This window comes from Halyomorpha halys, unplaced genomic scaffold, assembly GCF_000696795.3.
Source record: "Halyomorpha halys isolate HHAL.00 unplaced genomic scaffold, Hhal_1.1 Scaffold1244.1, whole genome shotgun sequence".
Taxonomy (NCBI): Eukaryota; Metazoa; Arthropoda; class Insecta; order Hemiptera; family Pentatomidae; genus Halyomorpha; species Halyomorpha halys.
The window spans coordinates 153,022-174,334 of NW_027115414.1; the positions used below are offsets into that span (position 1 = coordinate 153,022).

The 21,313-nt window shown below is 31.7% G+C and overlaps 1 protein-coding gene across 1 annotated transcript in view; it reads left to right on the forward strand.

Annotated features, from left to right (window-relative positions):
* Nucleotides 1-21,095, forward strand: part of svp (COUP transcription factor 2) — a gene marked incomplete at its 5' end in the record, with an annotated part of 158,728 nt that extends 137,633 nt beyond the window's left edge. The window contains 1 exon segment of the mRNA XM_067052457.1: nucleotides 17,892-21,095. Coding sequence (XP_066908558.1) covers nucleotides 17,892-18,166 — 275 coding nt within the window. The 3' untranslated portion in view covers nucleotides 18,167-21,095.
* Nucleotides 21,096-21,313: the final 218 nt, after the last annotated feature.

Here is a 21,313-nt window from a genome sequence, read left to right on the forward strand (position 1 = left end):
TATAAAATGATATTATATATAATATCATTTGTAGTTTATTTAATCGAACTAGTCTTTCATGGCCATAATAAGTGATATTAGGCCATAAAATACAACTGAATAGATAAATAGTGGCCTGTTGAATTATATATTGCTGCGATAATGACAATACTTGTCGCGACCCACCTGGGCTCAGACCCACCGCGTTATAAATACACTTCGCTATGGGCTATAATTAATTGGACTATATGATTGAGCGCTTGTTTACATATCTAATGGGATCACGTGGTACTTCCCATCTGGGGGGACATATGTAGTCGATCAAACCTGGGTGTCTCTTGATCGTGTGAGATCTAAAGGAAATAATGTGAAAAAAAATTAAGGATGTCGGTCTAAAATTGTCTTGATTTTTATATATAATATGACTCTATTATACTTACCAGATCGGCCTGCTGGGCCTTACATAGTTACAAATACAGTTTGTAAGTTTTTTTAACAGTTAATAACATCCCTAACTATTAAAAATGTTATAGTTATTGTACAATTATAAATAATAAAGACAAATTAAATAAATAAAAATAATTTATTTTTATTTTTTGAAAAACTGTTATTGCAATAATCCCTTCTGCCCCACCCAAGGTAAATAGTTATTAGTGATGTAAATACACAATCATATCATATATACATATTAACAAAAAATGAAGCTAAATAAATAATAATAAAATAATTAACAATAAACTAAAATGGATAAAAATAAAATATTATATACATATCATAAATAAAGTTATGTGATTAAATGATATAAAAGAAAAATAACCAGAAAAAAACAAATGATATTTATAGAATTAATAAAAAAAATAATTGAATTATTAAAAAAAAATTATTTGAAAAAAAGAGAGAAACAAAAAATAAAATGATAATAATAATAAATAGTTTATTGCAGGATGTTTTATTTCAGGCCGAAAAAAGACAATAAATATCTCTAACTATTAACAATATTTTAATTATTGAATGATTATAAATAATAAAGACAAATTAAAAATAATTTATTTTTATTTTTTAAAACATTTATTGGAATAATCCATTCTCTAATAGCGATTAGTGATGTAAGTACACAATCATATCATATATACATATTAACAAAAAATAAAACTAAATAAATATTGACAAAATAATTAATAATAAACTAAAATGGATAAAAATAAAATTACATATACATATCATAAATAAACATAAGTTATGTAATTAAATAATATAGGAGAAAAATTAACAGCAAAAACAAATGATATTTATAGAATTAATAAAATAGTATAGTAATAATAAATATTAAAGATAATTTAATTAAAATAAAAAAATATTTTAAAACAAAAAGAGAGACAAAAAAATAAATAAACAGTTTCTACCAGGATTTTTTACATCAGCCAAAAAAAAAAATGTGTAAAATCAGTTTTATAAAGTGGCACTTCTGGTTACTCAATTTTATAGTAAAAGTTACTACATCTCAAGCATACTCCTACCTTAAATTTATTATTTCGTTTTTGATTAATGCTGTTCACACACACATTGACCGTATTACTAGACATGGTGATTTGGACTCAAGTGACCTCATAACGTTTATTTTCGTCGAAAACTCGAATTCGAAATTTTTTAAGATCGCATTACTTTCCCTAACTATATGTTTCAAATTTTTAAAATAAATAAATAGAAGTTAAAAAAATAAAATAAATAACTATAATGATGCTAAATATGAATTAGAAACAGTAGTAAAGTTGGGCCATGCAGAATCGAAGGCATCTTCTAAGTCTAAAGGATAATTTGCGATGCGACACCACTTAGCCCAGTGTTTAACAGCGCAGAGTGAAGGAGCGCTGAGTAAAGATATTGTGCCCTGAGTGGCCGAAACAATGGCCTGAGTGGTTAGGTGAGTGGAGATCGTGGATTAGTTGCCTCTCCAACCACTGTCCTCTTAGCCTCTTGCCACTCCTATCTGCTCTATTTGGCCCTGTCTGAGGAGGCTCTATTGTGATATTCCTTTCAGAATATTTATTATATCGTGTATAAATATGTGTATACATATACATTTATTTAATATCCGTACAAGAGTATGCTGATGATTTTGTACTATTAAGTGAAGACGAGGAAACCATAAAACTACATAGATAAAATCTAGCAAAGAACTAGGTCTCCAAATAAAAAAAAAAAATGTATAGTAGCAAGAACAACGATTTCGGTGATATATGGGAGGAAATAAATTTGAGCAGGTAGAGAGATTTTAGTATTTAAGGTCTACTGTATTCGGAAAAACGAAATTTATTAGAAAATAAAGGAGAGCTTAGAAGGTGGGAAATGCTTAATATTTTTACATTTCCAAACTGCTTATCTCGTACCATCTGTAAAGTAACTTAAAACTTGGATTTAAAACTATTATCCTTCCTACAGTTCTTTACGGATGCGAACGTTATCTTTTACACTAAAAAAATAAAAGTTTAGAAAATAAATGATTGCCTAAAATATTCAGACCTAAGAATTCAGAAGGCTTCAAAACGTCGAATTCGAAGAACTGCATTGAGGTGATAGCATTACACCTAATAAAATATAGGATTAATTATATATACAAATAATTGACCGTATAAAATTATGATGAAGATGGTCAAGAGTGTGGTAAAGAGAACACAAATAGTTGACAACTATTTCCCGACGTTTCGCCCCACATTGTTGTGCTTCATCAGGGCTAAAAAGATACAAAAACAACTAAAAATATTTTGACATTGTAAGATAATTAGATACAAGAAGTTAAATTAAGGTAATGTTAAAATTATGTAAAAATAAGTGAAAAAAAAGAAGAAATAAAATAGTATTAATATAATATAATCAATGATAATAAAATAATTAAATTATTATAATTAATATTAAATAAGATTATAATTGACCTTATAGTTTGGGTATTTTTTTATATTTTAATCACCGATTATTTTATATTAATGCTATTTCATTTCTTCTTTTCTTTCATGTGTATATTATTTAATTTTTATATAATTTTAACCCTACCTTAATTTATCTTTTTGTATCCTTACTGTGTCAAAATATTTTAAGGTTTTTTTTATCTTTTTAGGCCTGATAAAACACTAGAAAGTGGGGCGAAACGTCGGCACTTTTTTTTCTCTTTTGACCGCACCCCTGACTATCTTCTTCATAATTATAGGATTAATTAATTGCGATTCTGGTAGAAAATTATTGGTATAAAACTATACCAAAGAAACACAGGAGGTTTGCGAGTTCAATAACCTTCGATCTTTATGAACCTCAGGTCGTCACCCTGAATCCCTCATTCGTTATCTTTGTCCAATTCATTCTTCCAGACAAATTATAACCTTATCACATAATATATGTAATAATGTTATATATATAATATTATAACAATATATAATTCATAATATAAAATATATAGCAGTTGGACAACAAAAGGTTATTTTTATCGAGTGCAAATTAGTTGAAATGTATCTGAAAACAATCAACAGACATAATATGGGAAACTTGTTGGGAAAATTTAGTAATCGAATTGATAATTCCGTAGTATTGTGGACATTTTTAACGGGCAGAATTGAAATAATACGTCACTTTAGTATAGTTTTTAATTTATATTGTTATTTTATTTTTTATCACGTACCCACCGCTAACCAAGTGAATATCAATGGTTAGGCTTCTTTGGGAGTCTTGATTTTCTTTTTTCCCATCGCAGCTTCATGATTCTCGACTGCTTTTCTTTTCTTTCTTCGGACCACTTCGTGCCCCTCTTTTCTTCATCCAATATTGGCGAGATTTTTCAGTATTTTCCTGTAAATATCTCTGTCTATACAGTCGGTATATGAAATTTTAAGGTCTTTAGTCCCTCTGTTACTTCCTCCCATGCTTTTGTACCTAAACATTTTGTTAAAGATCTTTTTGTTCAATTTTCACATCTACATCCTTATATAGGTTTTTATATTTTTATATACTTTTTATTTTCAACAACACTTATATGTAATAAAACCCTTAATACTACAGACAGAAACACAATATATAAATATGGTTATAATTTTTTATAGGCACAGAATGAAAAATGCATCATTTAAAAGATATTTCTTTTCAAAAATCTGTAATATACCTATCTATCCTTCTCACATCTAAACAATGATTAGAGTTTTTTTTGCCCATTATCCTGCTCTTTAATAAAAATAATGTGCAATAATTATTTTTTAATAATAAATTTTACATTGAATTTCAACAAAAATTTAAAAATTAATTCTTAGTAATTTAATATTTTACTAGTTATACTGTTTTACTATTTTACAACAAATTACAAATTTAAAAAAAAATTTAAATTAGGCCAAATTTTATAGTCATTATTTTTTTTTACCTTTAAATTGACATCTGTTATTATATTTTTTTTTCATACTCAAATATGAATATAAATCCAAAATTCTCCTTATTATGTTTTAAAATATTAAACTCGATCTATAAATTGTAAAATATTGAAGTAATTGTTATTAATTTTTAAATTATTTATAATTAAGCATCATACAAATTATACAACTGTTCATTTAACTGTACTACTCGTTGTTCAAATTGTATTATTTTTTAATATAGTATAAGCAGGAAAAAATATATTTCAAGTCTTTACCTCTAGCATTTTAATTTCATATATAAACTAAGCATTATATAAGTTGATTACTAAAAACGTCTTCACATCATAGAGAGATTTATAGAAATTCAATGTAAAACCTAAATCAAGTCATCCATCAGGACCTCAATGTCCCCTATGTTGCCGATTTGGCCAGAACCAGATACCAATCCTTCCATGACAAACTTCCCAATTACCTTAACCCACTTGTTTCTAGCCTGGCTTCTCCTTCAGTACCTGATAATCCCCCTAAGCGTCTGAAAAGAAAATGACACCGAGATCTTCTTTTCTAGTCACGCAATTGGAGTTCTATCAATGGGTAAATTCTCCACATGTTTGTTTTTTGTTATTTTATATCCAATAGCAATTTTATTTAATAAAAAAATGTAAAACCTCTCACAACTGTTGGTTGTACATTGTTTTTATCTTAGGAGCGGATAGTGGGCAAAAAAATAGCCCGAAACGTCGTTTCTAATTGAAATTGTGCTTCTAAGGATCGCCTCAGAAGGAAGAGTTTAGAGACACTACAAAGCCCTTATGAAATGATAAATGGCAACTTTCTCTTGATGTTCTTAGCTAGAAATCTAATGCTTGGCTCTTGTTAGTGTTGTCTTTTATTCACTGTTGGAATAAATTTAATTACCTGTTCTTTCTTATGAGGTGTAATAGGTATGCTATTAATTAAGGTGCCAAAAAAATTCGTTTTCGTCATTTAATGATTTTTTATTTCCCAAAAGAAAAATCCACTGCACAGAATTTGCAGTGTGGCGATGATGCCTTAGGAGAAAGTACCGTCTATAAGTGGTTTGCTCGGTTCGGAACCGAAAATTTTGTCTTGGAAGACGCTCGGGTCGTACTTCAACTGTTGATGATGACCAAATTCAAGCATTGGTCACAGATAACCCTTACTCTACGACACGGGATATCGCAGAAAAGCTTAGCATATCTCAAATGTCTCTTAAGAGGGAACATTTTAATTCGCTCGAGGACTGCAAAACGAACATAGAGGAGTTCATTGCGCCAAAATCTGAGAAGTTCTGGAAGGACGGAATTAAAAAAATAACTGAAAGATGACAACATGTAATAGATCAAAATAGGTCATATGTAATTAATTAAAAATATTTACAAGAATCTGAAGTTTTTATTGAAATCACCTGTAAAAACGCTACTAACTTATTTTACAACTCAATAATGCCGATGTTTATTGTTCCTTTGTTTATCAAGCGTATGCAAAAGTCTTTGATATGTGGCAAGTGTAGCATAAGGATAATTTCCGTATTTTTTTTTCAGCTGGACAAGAGTACCACTGGTACCACGGTCCAAGCCGTCCTTTAAGCTTGTCATGCCCGGTTCTTGGGTTCGAGGAATACGTTCCAGAACTAAAATATAACTCGAGATCCTCATTGAAGACATTAATAGTACGCGCATTAGAGAGAAGTAATAAGCATTTCCTTGTATGGGGCTTCATCGTCATCGCGAACACATCCTCAGGGCATTACCTCACTCTAAGACTAATGTCTCCTTCATTAATAGTCTTCGTGTCCTGCTGACGCAACCGAGAATGTAAATTTTACAGGCTGGGTTGACATTTAGAAAGTCTCCCCCGGCCATCTTTACATTTTAAGTTAGTTTTCACGTTTTATTTTAGATCAGTTTATTATTTACAAAGACAACTTAAGATACCTCACCTCTACGTAATATTTTTGAAAACACAAAAAGTGAAAATTCCGATAAAACATATTTGAAAGGTACATCCAAAGAGCAATCTCAGTAATTCGAACTAATTGCTGCAGGGGGGGGGGAGGCTAAAGTTACTGAAAAGTTCGGATTAAAGAAATTATTAGGAAAAATGGTGTAAGCAAATTCAATAATATGAATGTACGTAACTGTCTAAAATTTATATTTTATATAAACTCTAAAAATTAATATTTTTTATATAAGTCAGTTTTTTTTTACATGAAACTGTATGTCAATTCCGACTATTACAACACTTACTTGTCTAAACTTCCATTATATTACAAAAGACTGTATGATTATAATAAGGCCTATCTGGTCATATCTGAGCTTTGGGGCTCCACTAAACCATCGAATTCCTCTTGTATCCTATTCTCACAACTTAAAATCCTCAATGCTCCATACTTTGTCACAAATAAAATCATTCATGAATGTTCCCTATGTAACCGATCTAGCCCGAACAAAATATCACTCCTTCCATTATGAACTCCCTAATCATCCAAAACCACTAGTTTCTAGCCTTGCTTGCTCTTCCATTCCTGACAATCCTCCAAGGTGCCTGAAAAGAAGATGGCCTCGAGACCTGCTAATGTAAAAATGTTATTAGAGTGCTACCAATGGGTAGTTTTTCTACATGTCTGTATCATACCATTATGATCTTGCATCTAATTTACTAGTTGTATAATTATGTACAGTTGTAAATAAATAAGAAATATTGGCCTTTCAGGCGAAAGCTGAGTGGTGCATCCTTTTTCTAGTTTCATAATTTGTCTATTGGTGTAATGAACTCTAAGCCCACAAATAATCGAATTCTCCACATCTACCTCTATCCACTTTAAATAACCAATCGCCCCAATTGAAAACAGTTTTATAAGCGATGACGGACGACGACATTATACGGAGTAGAAGAGACAAGGCATGATTAGAATGTAGTTAGCCGAAACAAATGGGAGGCGGGAGCAGATGTCGCGGCGACCTTATTGGTTGATGAGTTGGGTGACGTCACCCCTCAAGAAGGGACAACAATTATATCTCAATTAGGCGTTGCGTCACCTCGGCAAACATTTTCTTATAGCTCTTTCTCCTACCGCCATATTAACAAAAGGCCACGCCCACCGAATTAAACCGAATAAAAAGGCATCTACTTCGAATTGAGATCGTTTGAGTTCCGTTTAGTTTCACGCAAGAGAACTTCTGAGCCGATGCAATACTTGGAAGTCATAGTCAATGCGAGTTTAATAGCATTATTGAAAACTAATTCGCCATGTGCAAAGTTAGAATATGGGCCGTCCGCAGCGCGGTTAGGTCTAGATCCATCGTTCTGAGAACTACGGGCGGTGCCGGTTCGAATCTGGCTTTCTCATTATGTGGCGGTCCCACAAAATGAAAAACTTGACCCTCGCCATGGTTAGAATTAATGACAATTAATAATTAATCCTTACTCCTATAGATAACTAGGTAAACATCACCTTTGTCGTAGATTGCCTTTAAAAAAAAGTTAAAATATAAGTTTGTTTATAGCTCGAGTGTTAGGTCATACAGGAATTCATTATTTTCCATCTAGTGAAGAATTATTTTGTAAAATGCTGTCAATAATAAGGAAAACTTTATCAAGAAATAATAATAATGCAAGTAAAGCTAAAGTGGTGTATCTCCAAATATTGCATTTTTTTTTTTATTTAACTTGAGTTTCTATTCTCATCTCAATGCCAAAAAGTGTAATACTTATTCTTCACTGGGAGTAAGTGCGGCTGGACAGATATGTGTGATTGCATGCTATAAAAAAAAATTAAATCAGTCAGTAGTGCAATGCTTTGTAAGGAAGTACAGTTACTAGAGCAGTGGTTATGCAAGGAGGTGACTTTACCCAATTAATCGGATTCAAAGCCAGGTCCTAGTTAGTAGCACAGTGCCTTACCACTAAGCCACAAGCTCCTACAGTTGCATTTTATAGTATTAACAAATGATTAATTAATACCAAGCTATGTTTTGGTGATCTATAATAAAGGTGGGATAAAGACGTTCTCGCAAACATAATAGTCTGCGTGTATGCGAACTTCTTAGCTCAGACTTCTATACGGAACAGATATTAAGTTTTTAAGATAAATATATGACTGAGTTGTAGTTACACCGTTTTGGTCCAAAATAGATATAACTCCTTTCATTTCAAAATCCTTAACCGTCCAAACCCATTAGTTCTTAGTATCTCATCCTCGGATAATCCTCGGAGGTGTCTGAAAAGAAAATGACCTAGGGATCTTCTAATTTAAAACAATGATTGAAGCACCATCATCGGGTTAATCCTTCCCAATATCCACCACATCATGTGTTCTGAAAATTTTATCAAGTTTACTAATTGTATTTTTTTTTTTTTATAAAATTGTAAATTTCAATAAATAAATAAACTGAAGGTGTACTATTTTCCCAAGCTGTAAACAAATTTCCAGTTGTAAGATTAGTAATATACATATATAATATGATCCTGGAAAACGAAATATTTTTAGAAAAATTTATATCTATATTATTAAGTACCAGAGGAATGAATAACGCATAAATAAATTGGATTTAGTTTGATTTTTAGATTTAGATTAGATTTTTATTTAGGGCGATCAACATCTAGGTTATTACACCCTTTTAACTTCATCTATCTTCTTGAATTTGACATTTGATGGTTGAATGTAGTCTATTTCCTTTTTTACACTGGTCGGTGAATTATATTTTAGTATAAAGTTGTGCTTCTTTCAGAAATTTTATTATTTTGTCTATGGATTCTTCTGAGTCTTTAAGGGCCAATTCTCTTGTTCGCGGAATTTTATTATTTTCGAAGGGTTGACGAAATGATGGGCATTCTTCAATTATATGCTTTATTGATAATGGGGAATGAAAGGTTTGGCATATAGGCTGGTCTTCTTTTGTGATTAAGTGAAGGTGAGTTAATTTGGAATGTCCTATTCTTACTCTAGCAACAACCACTTCTTCTCTTCTGTTTCCCCTTATGGCACTTGTCCACTTTTGTGTATTTTTTTTTACATTTCTCAATTTATTGGTGAGTGGTACGGCAGCCCACATTGAATCCCAACTTTTTCGGATTCTGTTCCTTAAAAATGCCTTTATGTCTTTCGGCTCGTAAATTTGGAGTGGTGGAACGTTCATTGTAGCAGCCTCTTTAGCCGCTTTATCCGCTGCCTCATTTCCAGCTATTCCTGAGTGCCCCGGAGTCCATAGAAAGGAAACACTTTTTTTATGATGTTTTAGCATGTCTATATAGTTATGAATTTTGTCTATCGTAGGTCCGCTTTGATTTAGTTTGATTCGTATTTCTAGGGTTGTTTTACATTCATTTACCAGTATGTGCAAGTATTAATTTAAACTGAAAGAAGGATGGTAAGAAAAAATATGTGATTTGTTATTTTACGAACCTCTTTTTAATTATTCTTATTTAGCCGTTTTCTTTAGTCCATTTTGATGAATCTTTTTTTTTTCTTTTCTTTCTTTTTTATCTCTACCCCAGAGGCGCTGTCACCTCCGAGAAAGAATCAGTTAATAGCCGACAAGTGAAGCGCGAGGGAGCGACGAATCGAACGGTTGTCGTTTGAAAGGAAGTCCTTCCGGGTCGGAAAGTCTTCCAATTTATTTCCAAGCGAGGGTCATAGCTCACTTCGATACAATACAATAGCGGGCTATGCGCTCAACCCTGCGGAATCCCCCCGGTTCGAGATCTCACCTTATTTCCGCTGTATACGACCTCCTATCGTCGGGTTTGGCCAACCGAAATTGAGGGCATGAAAAAGGAAATTAATTTATTCATTACTTGATTGAGGGTTAAGGCAGGCTTATGAATTTAATTAACACTTAAACAGAATTTATTAATAAGTTTACGTTTCGTTTTGATTAACGTAAAAACATATGACGTACAGACGAGGATGCCTTGAAAGGCCGAAACGTTGTGAGCGTATTAATAAATCGTGATAAATAATGTTCTGAAAAACAGACAACAGAATACTCAATAACACGCTGGTATATTAGTATTGAAACATTACACATACATTTACACAAAGAAAAAATAAAATAAAAAGCATTTCGGAAGATGGTCCGATTGCGGTCAAAGAAAAACCTTAAATAGTGACTAAACCATTTAATGTGAGCCAACATTTCGCTCCAACTAGAAGGGCTTCATCAGGGCTAAAAACGCTAACATCAGGTAACAAGGTAAGAAACTAAATAACAGAAAAAAAAATGAACTAAGCAGTGGTTAATTATCATTTAAAATATGTGAAAATATCTATAAAAGTGAACAATGTAAATAATGAAAATAAAAATAAAATATAAGAATTACAAAAAAGATACCTTTTTTATTTATATTTTTATAGAATTTTGCAAATATTTTAAATCACTATTAGCCACACCTTAGTTCAATTTTATCTTTGTTACCACATTTTAGTATTTTTATCTTTTTTAGCCCTGATGAAGCCCTGCAAGGTGGAGCGAAACCTTGGCTCATATTAAACGGTTTAATCACTATTTAAGGTTTTTCTTTTACCTCTTCCTTTTATCAAAATAAAAATCCTTTATGATTATGGAAGTATGGTTTCTAGAACAGCGGTAGTACAAGGAAGTGATTTGGTCAGGATCACGTTCAACCGCCAACTTTTTCCCCCCAACTAAGAAAGAACTTAATTTACAGGGATCGAATGTGCCTAGGGTTGATTCACCCCTGCCAAAATAAAAAACCACTAAATAATTCGAGGTTTTTGAAAGTAAACATTTAAGAGCTTTTTTATACTTTTTAACAACTAACAGGAGACATAATGCTGTAACCTTTTATGGTGCTTCATGACGCAAGTCATCGCGTTCAGTGCTGCAGGGATATTTTCCCCATCATTCCATGTTCTCAAGAACTTATTCTCGGTTAATTACTAATTTCAAAATGAGTCACATGATCATTTTGCATTTTAATTAGTGACGTCACATACTGAGAAGACCTAAATTGTGTGAGCCCTCTTAAATCCATTTCGTTCGATTACTAACATTCCTTTACGTAAGTTAACTCCCTGAACATGAATGTGGATGCATAGCTTACAGTTTTATCTACATATGCCGAGTCCATATTAAATTTTAAGAATGTTTCCTTGAATTACAGTCTTGAGCTCAACCGCGACTGGAGATATCGCCTAAATCCAAAGGCTCCATGAAACGTAAACTGATAACCCGAAACCACCCACCGTGAACGGAATTACCCCTGCTTTAGAGGATCGATTGTAGCCGACGACATTGCGGCATTAGCCTCACACAATAGCGACATCTTGAGCGACTCTCGCGCTCTCTTTATTCCGTTATTGCTGGACATTTGCATCTCCAGAGAGTCGTTTCCTCCCCTCCTTGTAGCATTAGGTTCATCGGTTAAGTTTAATGCCGCGCTCATAATGTCTCCTTGCAAGTTCCTTTATCAATTTTCTCCATTACCTTCCCGGCTGTTACTCATGTCTTAGAGCATAATGCTCTACATTTGTTTCTGATTTACTTCCTACCTCTTTGTAGAAAACTATCGGATTATAAAAGAATAAACAGTTTATGCAATGTTATTCAATTAGAAGATCTATCGTTTTATAGTATACATTTTTGTGAAAAATCATCAGTTTAAATTCCTATACTTCTCGGCCGGAAATTTTTTTTTTTAGTTATTTATTTAATGTGATTTACAGCTTTACAAATGGTAATTACAATAAGTAAATATGTTGCATGTTTCATTTACACTTGAAAATCTTGGAAAAGAACCACCCATTGATGGTACTTCAAGCATTAATCTAAATTAGAAGTCCCCGTTTTTAATTGTTGAATGGATCCATTTATAGATATATTATAAACACATTTTAACAAAAAAATAAAATTTAAAAAAATTATATAATTGTAATTTATGAAATCTTATGACAAACTGCTGAAAAAAGTACAATAAAAAATTATTGAGTGTGTCATTAAATTTTTCATTAAAAAAATTGATATTAAATAAAGATGCCGTTGAAAAGTGACGAAAAGCTACAAAAAGAAGTGTGGAAGAAAAAGCAATTCATTTGATAATCTAGTTCTTATGAAGAATCCTTTTTAACATCGTAACGGAACTCTTATAAAACCTATTTTGTTTTTGTTTATGTCACAATCATGAACGAGTCGATCCAAATCACCAAAGAAACATTTCGACCCATGTTTTAAATCTCCTAAAGGAGTGTCCAAAGAGATCCTACGAGGTTTGGGGAGGGCATTTCTTGACGTTCAACGAGTGCCTCGCTCGTGTTCCTGTGAAGAAAGGGATCCTTGGGCGCTAGTAAACGTGTTTCTCGACGTAGGAATTGGCCAACCCCTGTATCAAGTCCCAACTGGAAGATTGACCGAGGTGTTAACTGAATTCTTTCTCGACTGACTCAGGGCCTGGTACTGCACCCACGCGTTGCGACAGAGCTCTTTCGAAACCGTTCGCTAATGCCTCGTTCGTGATTTACTTTTATTAAACGTCAGGAGATTTATCATTAATAATTATTTCTTATGAGCCAAAAATAGTAAAAGAATACAACTTTGAAACTATCTCGAGAGTAATTTTAGGTATATTATGTCAGTTAACGGTCATGTGTGTTAGAGATATAATGATTACTTTTCCGTGTAGTGGGAGACTCGAGAATTCTATTTTTAAAACATTCATCATCTTAACGGTTATACTGCCTTGGATAGCTAAGTAGCTTAATACAGTTAATTTTTGTTTGTTTTAATTAATTTTGCTATCCGTTGATAATACACCACTTATTCCTGTGAAACAGATCCTTTACCTAGGATTACATCTGGACAAACGACTGACTTGGAATCCTCATTCAAGACTGAAACAACAGGAAACTGCTTGTTTATTCCTACAATAACAACACTTAATAAACAAATGGTCTAAACTTCCAACTAATTGCAAAAGATTCCTTTGGCATCCATTCCAAAATCCTTTGTCACTAATCAAATCATACATCGAGACCTTAATTTTCCATTTGTTGCCAGAAACAGATACCAATCCTTCCATGATAAATTTCCCAACCACCCAAACCAATGATTCTCCTTCATTACGTAATAACTCTCCTAGGCATCTGAAAAAAAGATAGCCTCGAATCTTTTCCTCTAGAAGTGTTATTGGAATTCTATCAATGTATAGATTTTCTACATTTCTGTATTATACCATTGAATAACTAACAATATATTTACGGGTGGTATATATCTTAATACAGTTGCAATCATCAATAAATAGATTTAAAAAAAAATATTTTTATAATAATTTTATTCGTACGGAACAATCTATGAAATATTTTTTGTTTATTTACTCCTGATCTTAGGATGAGACAAGATCACGTTAATAAACAAGAATAAGATTGTTTGCTTTTTGTCACTTTGATTTATTCATTTACCATCTCCTCCCCTTCCAAGAACAGACCCCCTTAAGGGATTAATTTCAGAATTAGGAGACCAGAGTCAATATCCCTAATGATATCAAATATTCCTTTTGCCCGAGAGTTCCATAAAGATTAGGCAAGTTTGTTTCATTACTTTCAGGAGCTCGGAAGGGTTACCTTTTTCAAAACAGTATCTTCCTCGCGACACTTCCAACTCATTAGGAAGACAATTGTCTACCCAATTATACTTCCCCGGCTAACTCTCCCTTCAAATTGAGTTCCCTTCCCGAAGTAGCCCTGACAAAGTTTATTTTTGTAGTAATTATTTGTTCGGCGAACCCTTCCGCCGCTTCTCTTATTTGAATAATTAGCAAACATCAAAAGTATATCTCGCTTCCCCTTTCGATTCGGAAGTGCCAGGAGCTCGGATCCATCTAGATTTTGGTTTAATCTCGTTTCTAGCCAAACTTATTGTGCAGAATTCTGTTTGTTTATTTATTTATCTTAACGTCCTTATGTAAACTAATCAAGGCAAGGAAGAAGAGGTAAGAGCGTACTCGTACATCTTGGAACCTGTTGGCTTTATTTATAACAGATCATTGTCACCATTTTATTATTTTATTTTTATTGGAAGAAGATAGTTGACCGTATGAAGTAGATTGTAGGATGAAGTCCGGGTGGAGGCCAATAAAGGTATCAAAATAGTAAAAGAAAACTATTACCAACGTTTCGGTCTAGTTCTGCTATCAACTGACAAATGAGTCGGTAGCAGAACTTCATTCTTATCAGCCCTGACGAAGACCTTCAACGTTGGTTAACAATAAATAGTTTTCTTTTACTATTTTGATACCTTTATTGGCCTCTACCCGGATCACCAGCCGGGATTTCGTTTCGGGAAGGATATAATACCTGATTCGTTATTGATGTTAGGTACCTTTTAACATGGGCTGCTGCTCCCTCCCCCCTAGAAGTGAACAAAATTATTAATTTAATAAAAAACAGTTTTCAACCAAATAATTTCAATTTTTAGTTCACAACCTGAACGTCCGTGGCTTGTCAAGTTTTTATCTTGTATTTGACTATCAATGTTTCGGGGCTCTTCCCCATCTTCAAGATTAACAATGTGAAATAATTTTATCATCTTATAAAATGGACAGTCACTTTTTGTATAAGATCTTTAATACATGATAGTTTTTTGTTATATAGACAATCTCTATGATTCTACTATTTTTGGTTATTTTTTTCATTTTGAAAAATCATCGCTTTTTTAAAATCAAAACTGTTTTGTTTTTTTGTTCGCTGTGATGTGCCAGTTGTTTTATTTTTATATTTTTTGCAATAATTTTAATGTTGCCTAGTTTTGAGTATTTTTTTTTTTTTTTTTTATTACGTTATTCATAAGTGTACAATATTTTCTGTGTGAAGGTGTATCATTTTCGTATACGGCTAAAATTAGTGACAGTATATTTCTGATAGATAGTGCTTCCTATAAGCAAAAAAATGTTGAATTATTTATTGTAAAAGGTTTTTTTTAAATGCTATTTGTTTGTTTGGATGCATAGGAATTTCTTAATGCTGTAATAATCGCAACGACTTGACGTGAGCCTTCAAGAGGGCAGCCGTGTAAGCTGCATTGCTTCACAGACAGGATTAATGTAAACGGGACGTTTCACTATCGCGTCAGCCTCCTGAATATTATCTCCGATCGGAACAGCTGGATTAAGTGGTACAGCTGATTGACAGGATTGCCAACTCACGTTAGCCGCTAATCAGGGAGGCTGTGATTTACCAACTGACTTCACTTTCCCACACACAGCTGATTGTTTAGCTTTCCCCAACCGATTGATGTATACCCGTAATTACCGGATAATTACCCCCCGCGGCCATTTCACCTCTTTCATAGGGAGGATCTTCCGAGTCTACCGTCGACAAGGGACATTTCTCACAGATGTGTGCCGTCTTCTTCAGCACTTTCTACGTCCTTGATAATAAACGGCTGTTTCCTCCGTGTGCTAAAGTACAACCTCACTGTATTGGACAATAACTTCGCTATCGTGTCCTCGCTTTACCTCCTCCTGACCATATCGGAAAGGTCAGTAAACAAATATAATAAACAGAGAAGTTTCTACTACAACTTATTAGAAGAAGGAGTGGTGGGAGGGGGGGGGGGGGTTATATGAGAAATTTTCCAACATTTAGACTGGATTTTCCAATAGAATCGAAAGGAAATAGTTAAAGAAGATCCTAGTACAAGTCAGTAGAGGAAGGAGAGGGAAACATGTGAAAATTCCCAAAATTATTCCTGGATTTTCCAACAGAATTAAAAGGAGATACTATGGCTAATCGAAAGATCCCATAGTTTGCCAAATGGTAACAGCTCCTTAAAGGATACTAAATAAGCTCCAGCCCTGGGAATTAAAAAAAATTATTGTTTAAGTTACATCAGAGCTGTCGACTTACGCTCGCTTTGTTCGCTCAATAGATTAACAAACTCCATTTTCATTGAAGAATAAGCCTATACTAACTTGTATTATCCTGCATAAGTAGGTTTTGAAGTTATCTTCTTTTGTTCAACAGAACCATATTCAAATATGAAATTAAAAGCTCAACAAAACATTCAATAATTTAAACTGATCAAAACAATATCGATTATCTTATCAACATGCATTCGAACCGTGTTTCAATTTATCAACTACACTGCAATGAGAAAATAATAATTATTAAGAAACGCTGACGGCCTCCTTATTTTGAATAAATTGTTGAATTTATCTTTATTTATTTAAAAGACATTTAATATTTATGAAGACTACCATAATTTACTAATGATATTTAATAAATAAATAAAAAATAAAAAACTTCTATATTAATTTTACAAATACTTATAATTTTAAATAGTATCATTCTGTAATTTCCTTTCTATTACCTATAATTACTTTATTATGATTTGCCATATTTTTAATATATATTAATTATAGCGTAAACTGTAACTCAAGGGACCTAAGATTTTTTATCACTTAAAGAGGCTTTTCACCCAGTTTTACTTATTTTAAAATAAAGTATTCCGCTAAGAGAGGTCGAAATGTACCCTTTTTTATTTATAGAGATGAAAATATTTTATGTTTTTACATTCATGTACTTTTATTTTTTAAAATAATCTAGCATTGAAATGTTGTTCGATGGTATAAATTCGAGCAAATATACCAAGATAATTTTTTTTTTTTTTTTTTTTTTTAATAATTTATTTATTGATATTTACAACTGTATACACATATATACAACAAGTAAATTTGCTGTAGGTGACATAGTAACATGATAAAAACATGTGGAGAATCTACCCACTGATAGAACTCCAATAACATTTCTAGAGAAGAAGATCTCGAGGCCATCTTCTTTTCAGACACCTAGGAGGATTATTAGGTAATGAAGGAGAAGCCAGGTTAGAAACAAGTGGATTTGGGTGGTTAAGAAGTTTATTATGGAAGGAACGGTATCTGGTTCTGGCCAAATCGACAACATATGGAATATTGAGGTCTTGATGAATGACTTGATTTGTGACAAAGTAAGGAGCATTAAGGATTTTGGACTGTAAGGATTGGATTCTGGAGGAATTTGTTGGTTTAGTGGAGCCCCAAAGCTCAACTCCGTATGTCCAGATAGGCCTTATAATAGTCATGTAGATCAGTCTTTTGTAATGGATTGGCAATTTAGACCGTTTGTCTAGTAAATGTTGCAATAGTCGGAATCTACGAGCAGTTTCTTGTCTTTTTAGTCTTGTATGAGGATTTCATGTCAGTCGTTTGTCGAGATGTAGTCCTAAGTAACGGATCTGTTCGACAGGAATAAGTGGGGTATTATTAAAGTAGGGGAAGAGGTCATGGGCTTATGTCGAAGGGTAAATGTGATTTGGTGGGATTTATTGGAAACCAAGATAATTAAATCTCAAAATATTTCTGTAAGATTTCTAATGTTTTTTCTATGGGTTTAGTATTACTATAACGGAATTTATCCCAGAATAAATAAAAAAAATATTAAAAAAATTTGTTATTAAACAAAAAAAAACATTTGTCCAATTATGTCTAATTTTTTTTTTTTTTTTTTTTCAGATGCCTGTGGACTATCAGATGTAGCTCACATAGAGTCCTTACAAGAAAAGTCACAGTGCGCTCTAGAAGAGTACTGCAGGACACAATATCCCAACCAACCCACAAGGTTCGGCAAACTGCTTCTAAGGTTGCCATCTCTAAGGACAGTCAGCTCTCAAGTCATCGAACAACTCTTCTTCGTCAGGCTAGTCGGCAAAACACCAATAGAAACTCTGATAAGGGATATGTTATTGAGTGGAAGCAGTTTTAACTGGCCCTACATGAACAGCATGTGACACAGTGTGTGGAGGCACTTGGCTTCCACGTAGACGAAGGAGAATACTATCTGTACATGTTGTATATGGAAATGTCCGAACGTTGACAATCTTACAGGAGTGTCTAACGAAGCCCGGAATCAGCCCGAATGAAAAGGATCAAAAAGAGATGCCAAAGAGATGTACAGCTACGTGAATCAAATCGAGCATCTTAAGGCTAGTGAAGGGTGAATCATAAATGGACAATTGGTAACAGCTCTAGGAAATCATTCATCATGCTTATTAAAAGTATCGCTTCAAGATATGGAATGATATCTCAGAACCCAACCAAATAATGTTTATAATCAACTAAAAAACAAATAGGATAAAATACAAAACACTTCAATATTTTACTGTAGTTAAAATAAATGTTTTAATAGTTATAAAACAAAAAGTAAATCTTAAAAAATGAATTTTATTTTCTAAATTAACTGTGTGGAATATTAATACAGTAGAAACCCGTTTAACCGGTGATAAAAAGAAAATAAATGCTAAGATACCACCAAGTTCAGTAAAACAAAATATAATAATGATTTTTTAAATTGTTCTAGTATATTTACCTTCATCAATGATGAATCATCATATATTAATATACATATACCTATATGTTAGGGTTTATATTGTATATTAACTTTCACTTAATATTGGAGTTTTATATACTCCAGATTAAACAGGGGTGTCTCTGACACATCTGGAGTGGATAAACAGGGTTCTACTGTACTTTATAGTAGTCATATAATAGTTTAACCAAAACTAAGCTACCTAACATGTTTGAATAAAATAAATGATATTCCTGAGATTTATCGGAAAATATTCAGATGAGATTACCAATTTCATTACTGTAGAAAACGTATACTTTTTGTTCATTCATGAATATTTTTTTAGTAGAACAAATTATCTAAATCTAAGTTAATTGTTAAAGTGTTTTGTATAAAATAAACCACATCATACCATCATATACTTTTAGATTTTCAAATAAAATAGTTGCTAAAATTGAAATATTTATGAGCTAACTTTTATATAAGTATATACAGGGTACAAACATAAAAAGGAAATAAAATTTATGTAATGAATAACAATCCATGACAAAAAATGTACAATTATTTTTGATTTTTTAAAAATTAATTGTAAATAATGATTTTTACTTTTAGTTAACGTTATAAACGCAACATTTGATTTGTGCTATTAATAATGAGGTACCCTCATAAAACTTGGTATCTGACATTTATAATTGAAGTATTTTGCATTATCGGATTCTTTAGGACTGATTTCATACAGTTTTTAAAGCTATTTTATTCAATTTTTATATTTAATTTAAAAGAATAATGTTTTAAAAAAACAATTGTGCGGTGACTGGTGGTTAAAAATAAAAAACCATAACTAACAAACATTTTTAATGATGTAAAAGTTTTATTGCTTTCAGAAACCATGTTTTAAGAGTGCCTCAATTCAACCGTACTATTAAAAAGAACATTAAATTTGTCTTAGTTTTAGCTCCTAGAAATCAAAATGTATAAAATCATTTATATTTATTCACAGTAGAGATGAGGTCTGACAAAATCCTCCTTATCTAAACCAATTCGTTAAAAAAAAAAAAATTAAACTTATTTATGATAAATGGTTAATATATAATCAGAGGATTGAAAACGAAATAAGTAAAAATGCAAGTTTTTAAACTCATTGTGTATCCACCCTGTATATGAAGACTTAGCAGTACAATAATTATATTTTGTCATAATTCATCCACACTTTATTTATCTGACATTTATGATTATAACGAGCCACTAACTCTTTAATCCCTGATCCTTTAAAAAGACATGGTACTTACTAGAGGAGTTTTCAGTACTTAGATTCGAAAAAAAAAAAAAAAATTATAGGCAATAAATGTCACACTATTGTACATTTTTTTAGTTTGCCAAAAGAGAAATTTATTGTGCGAAAAAAAAAAATCATTAATCAATTGAAAAAAAGATCCTGTTAAACTGTATGTTCCGGGTATTAGGTATCAATTTCTTTGTACATACTATACGATAAAAAATTATAAATACTTGTTTGTAGATAATGTACAATTGTTTTTGTTGTCTCTAAAGTTATTCCGAAGTTGAGGTCTCTAGATTTTCTCCTAAGGCAGATAATCTACAGATCATAACTTCCGAATTTGATAAAAATTTGTGTCAATGTGTACATAAATTCCCTATTTTGATACATCGTTGTTGTAGTATGAAAAAAGGACCTTCATTCAAGGGTATATAAATATATATTATTTTGAAAAAAGGATTAATACTTAATGATTGTTTATTATTTATATCAGATATATTTATATTATTAGTTTTTTAAGCTTAAGCATTATGTTTGTAGTTACCAACTTTTTTGTCGACTTTGTTTTTCTTATTTTTGTTTTTAATGTTATTGCTCTCTGGCGAAGACCTCAGAGGATTTGTTAAATGGTGTAACTGTTCATAATTATGATGAGATGCTTCGATAAGAGGCAAATGTCATGAAAATTTAACTGAATATATATAAAAATAAAAAATAAAAGACTGAAATATCAGCAACATTTTCTTTACTGTACGAAAGATATATTTCTGTCTATATGAACAGCATCACCATATTTTTAAAATATAATTATTTGCTCATTGTATATTATCTGATTGTGTAAAATGTGTCCATAAAATTGTGTAATTAAAAAAAAAAATCTATATTAATAAAAATTGAGGAAAAAAAAATTTCTCTTCGTCCTCCATTTAAATTTTGTCCATTAAATCAAGACAAAATATAAACCACCGAATTCAACTAATTAGTGATAATTGTAAGTTAATTGATAATTAAATACATGGCAAACAATACTTGATAAATTTGGATATATAATTCCTATGTACAAAGTCCATAAAATGAAATCATTCAGAAATAAATGGAAAATTATTTCTAAATATGCATTATATTGTTTTTCGTAACCTATTCCTCCACTTTCCTATCCTTCTGTGAATCACTAAGGAATCACCTTATTATTATTTTTTTTATTATTATTTATAATAAATATAAGAATAAAAAAATATAGCATCATTTAACCTAAGATAAAATTAAATAAAGTTTTTATTTCCTATGATGTAATATCCAATAAAGAACCTT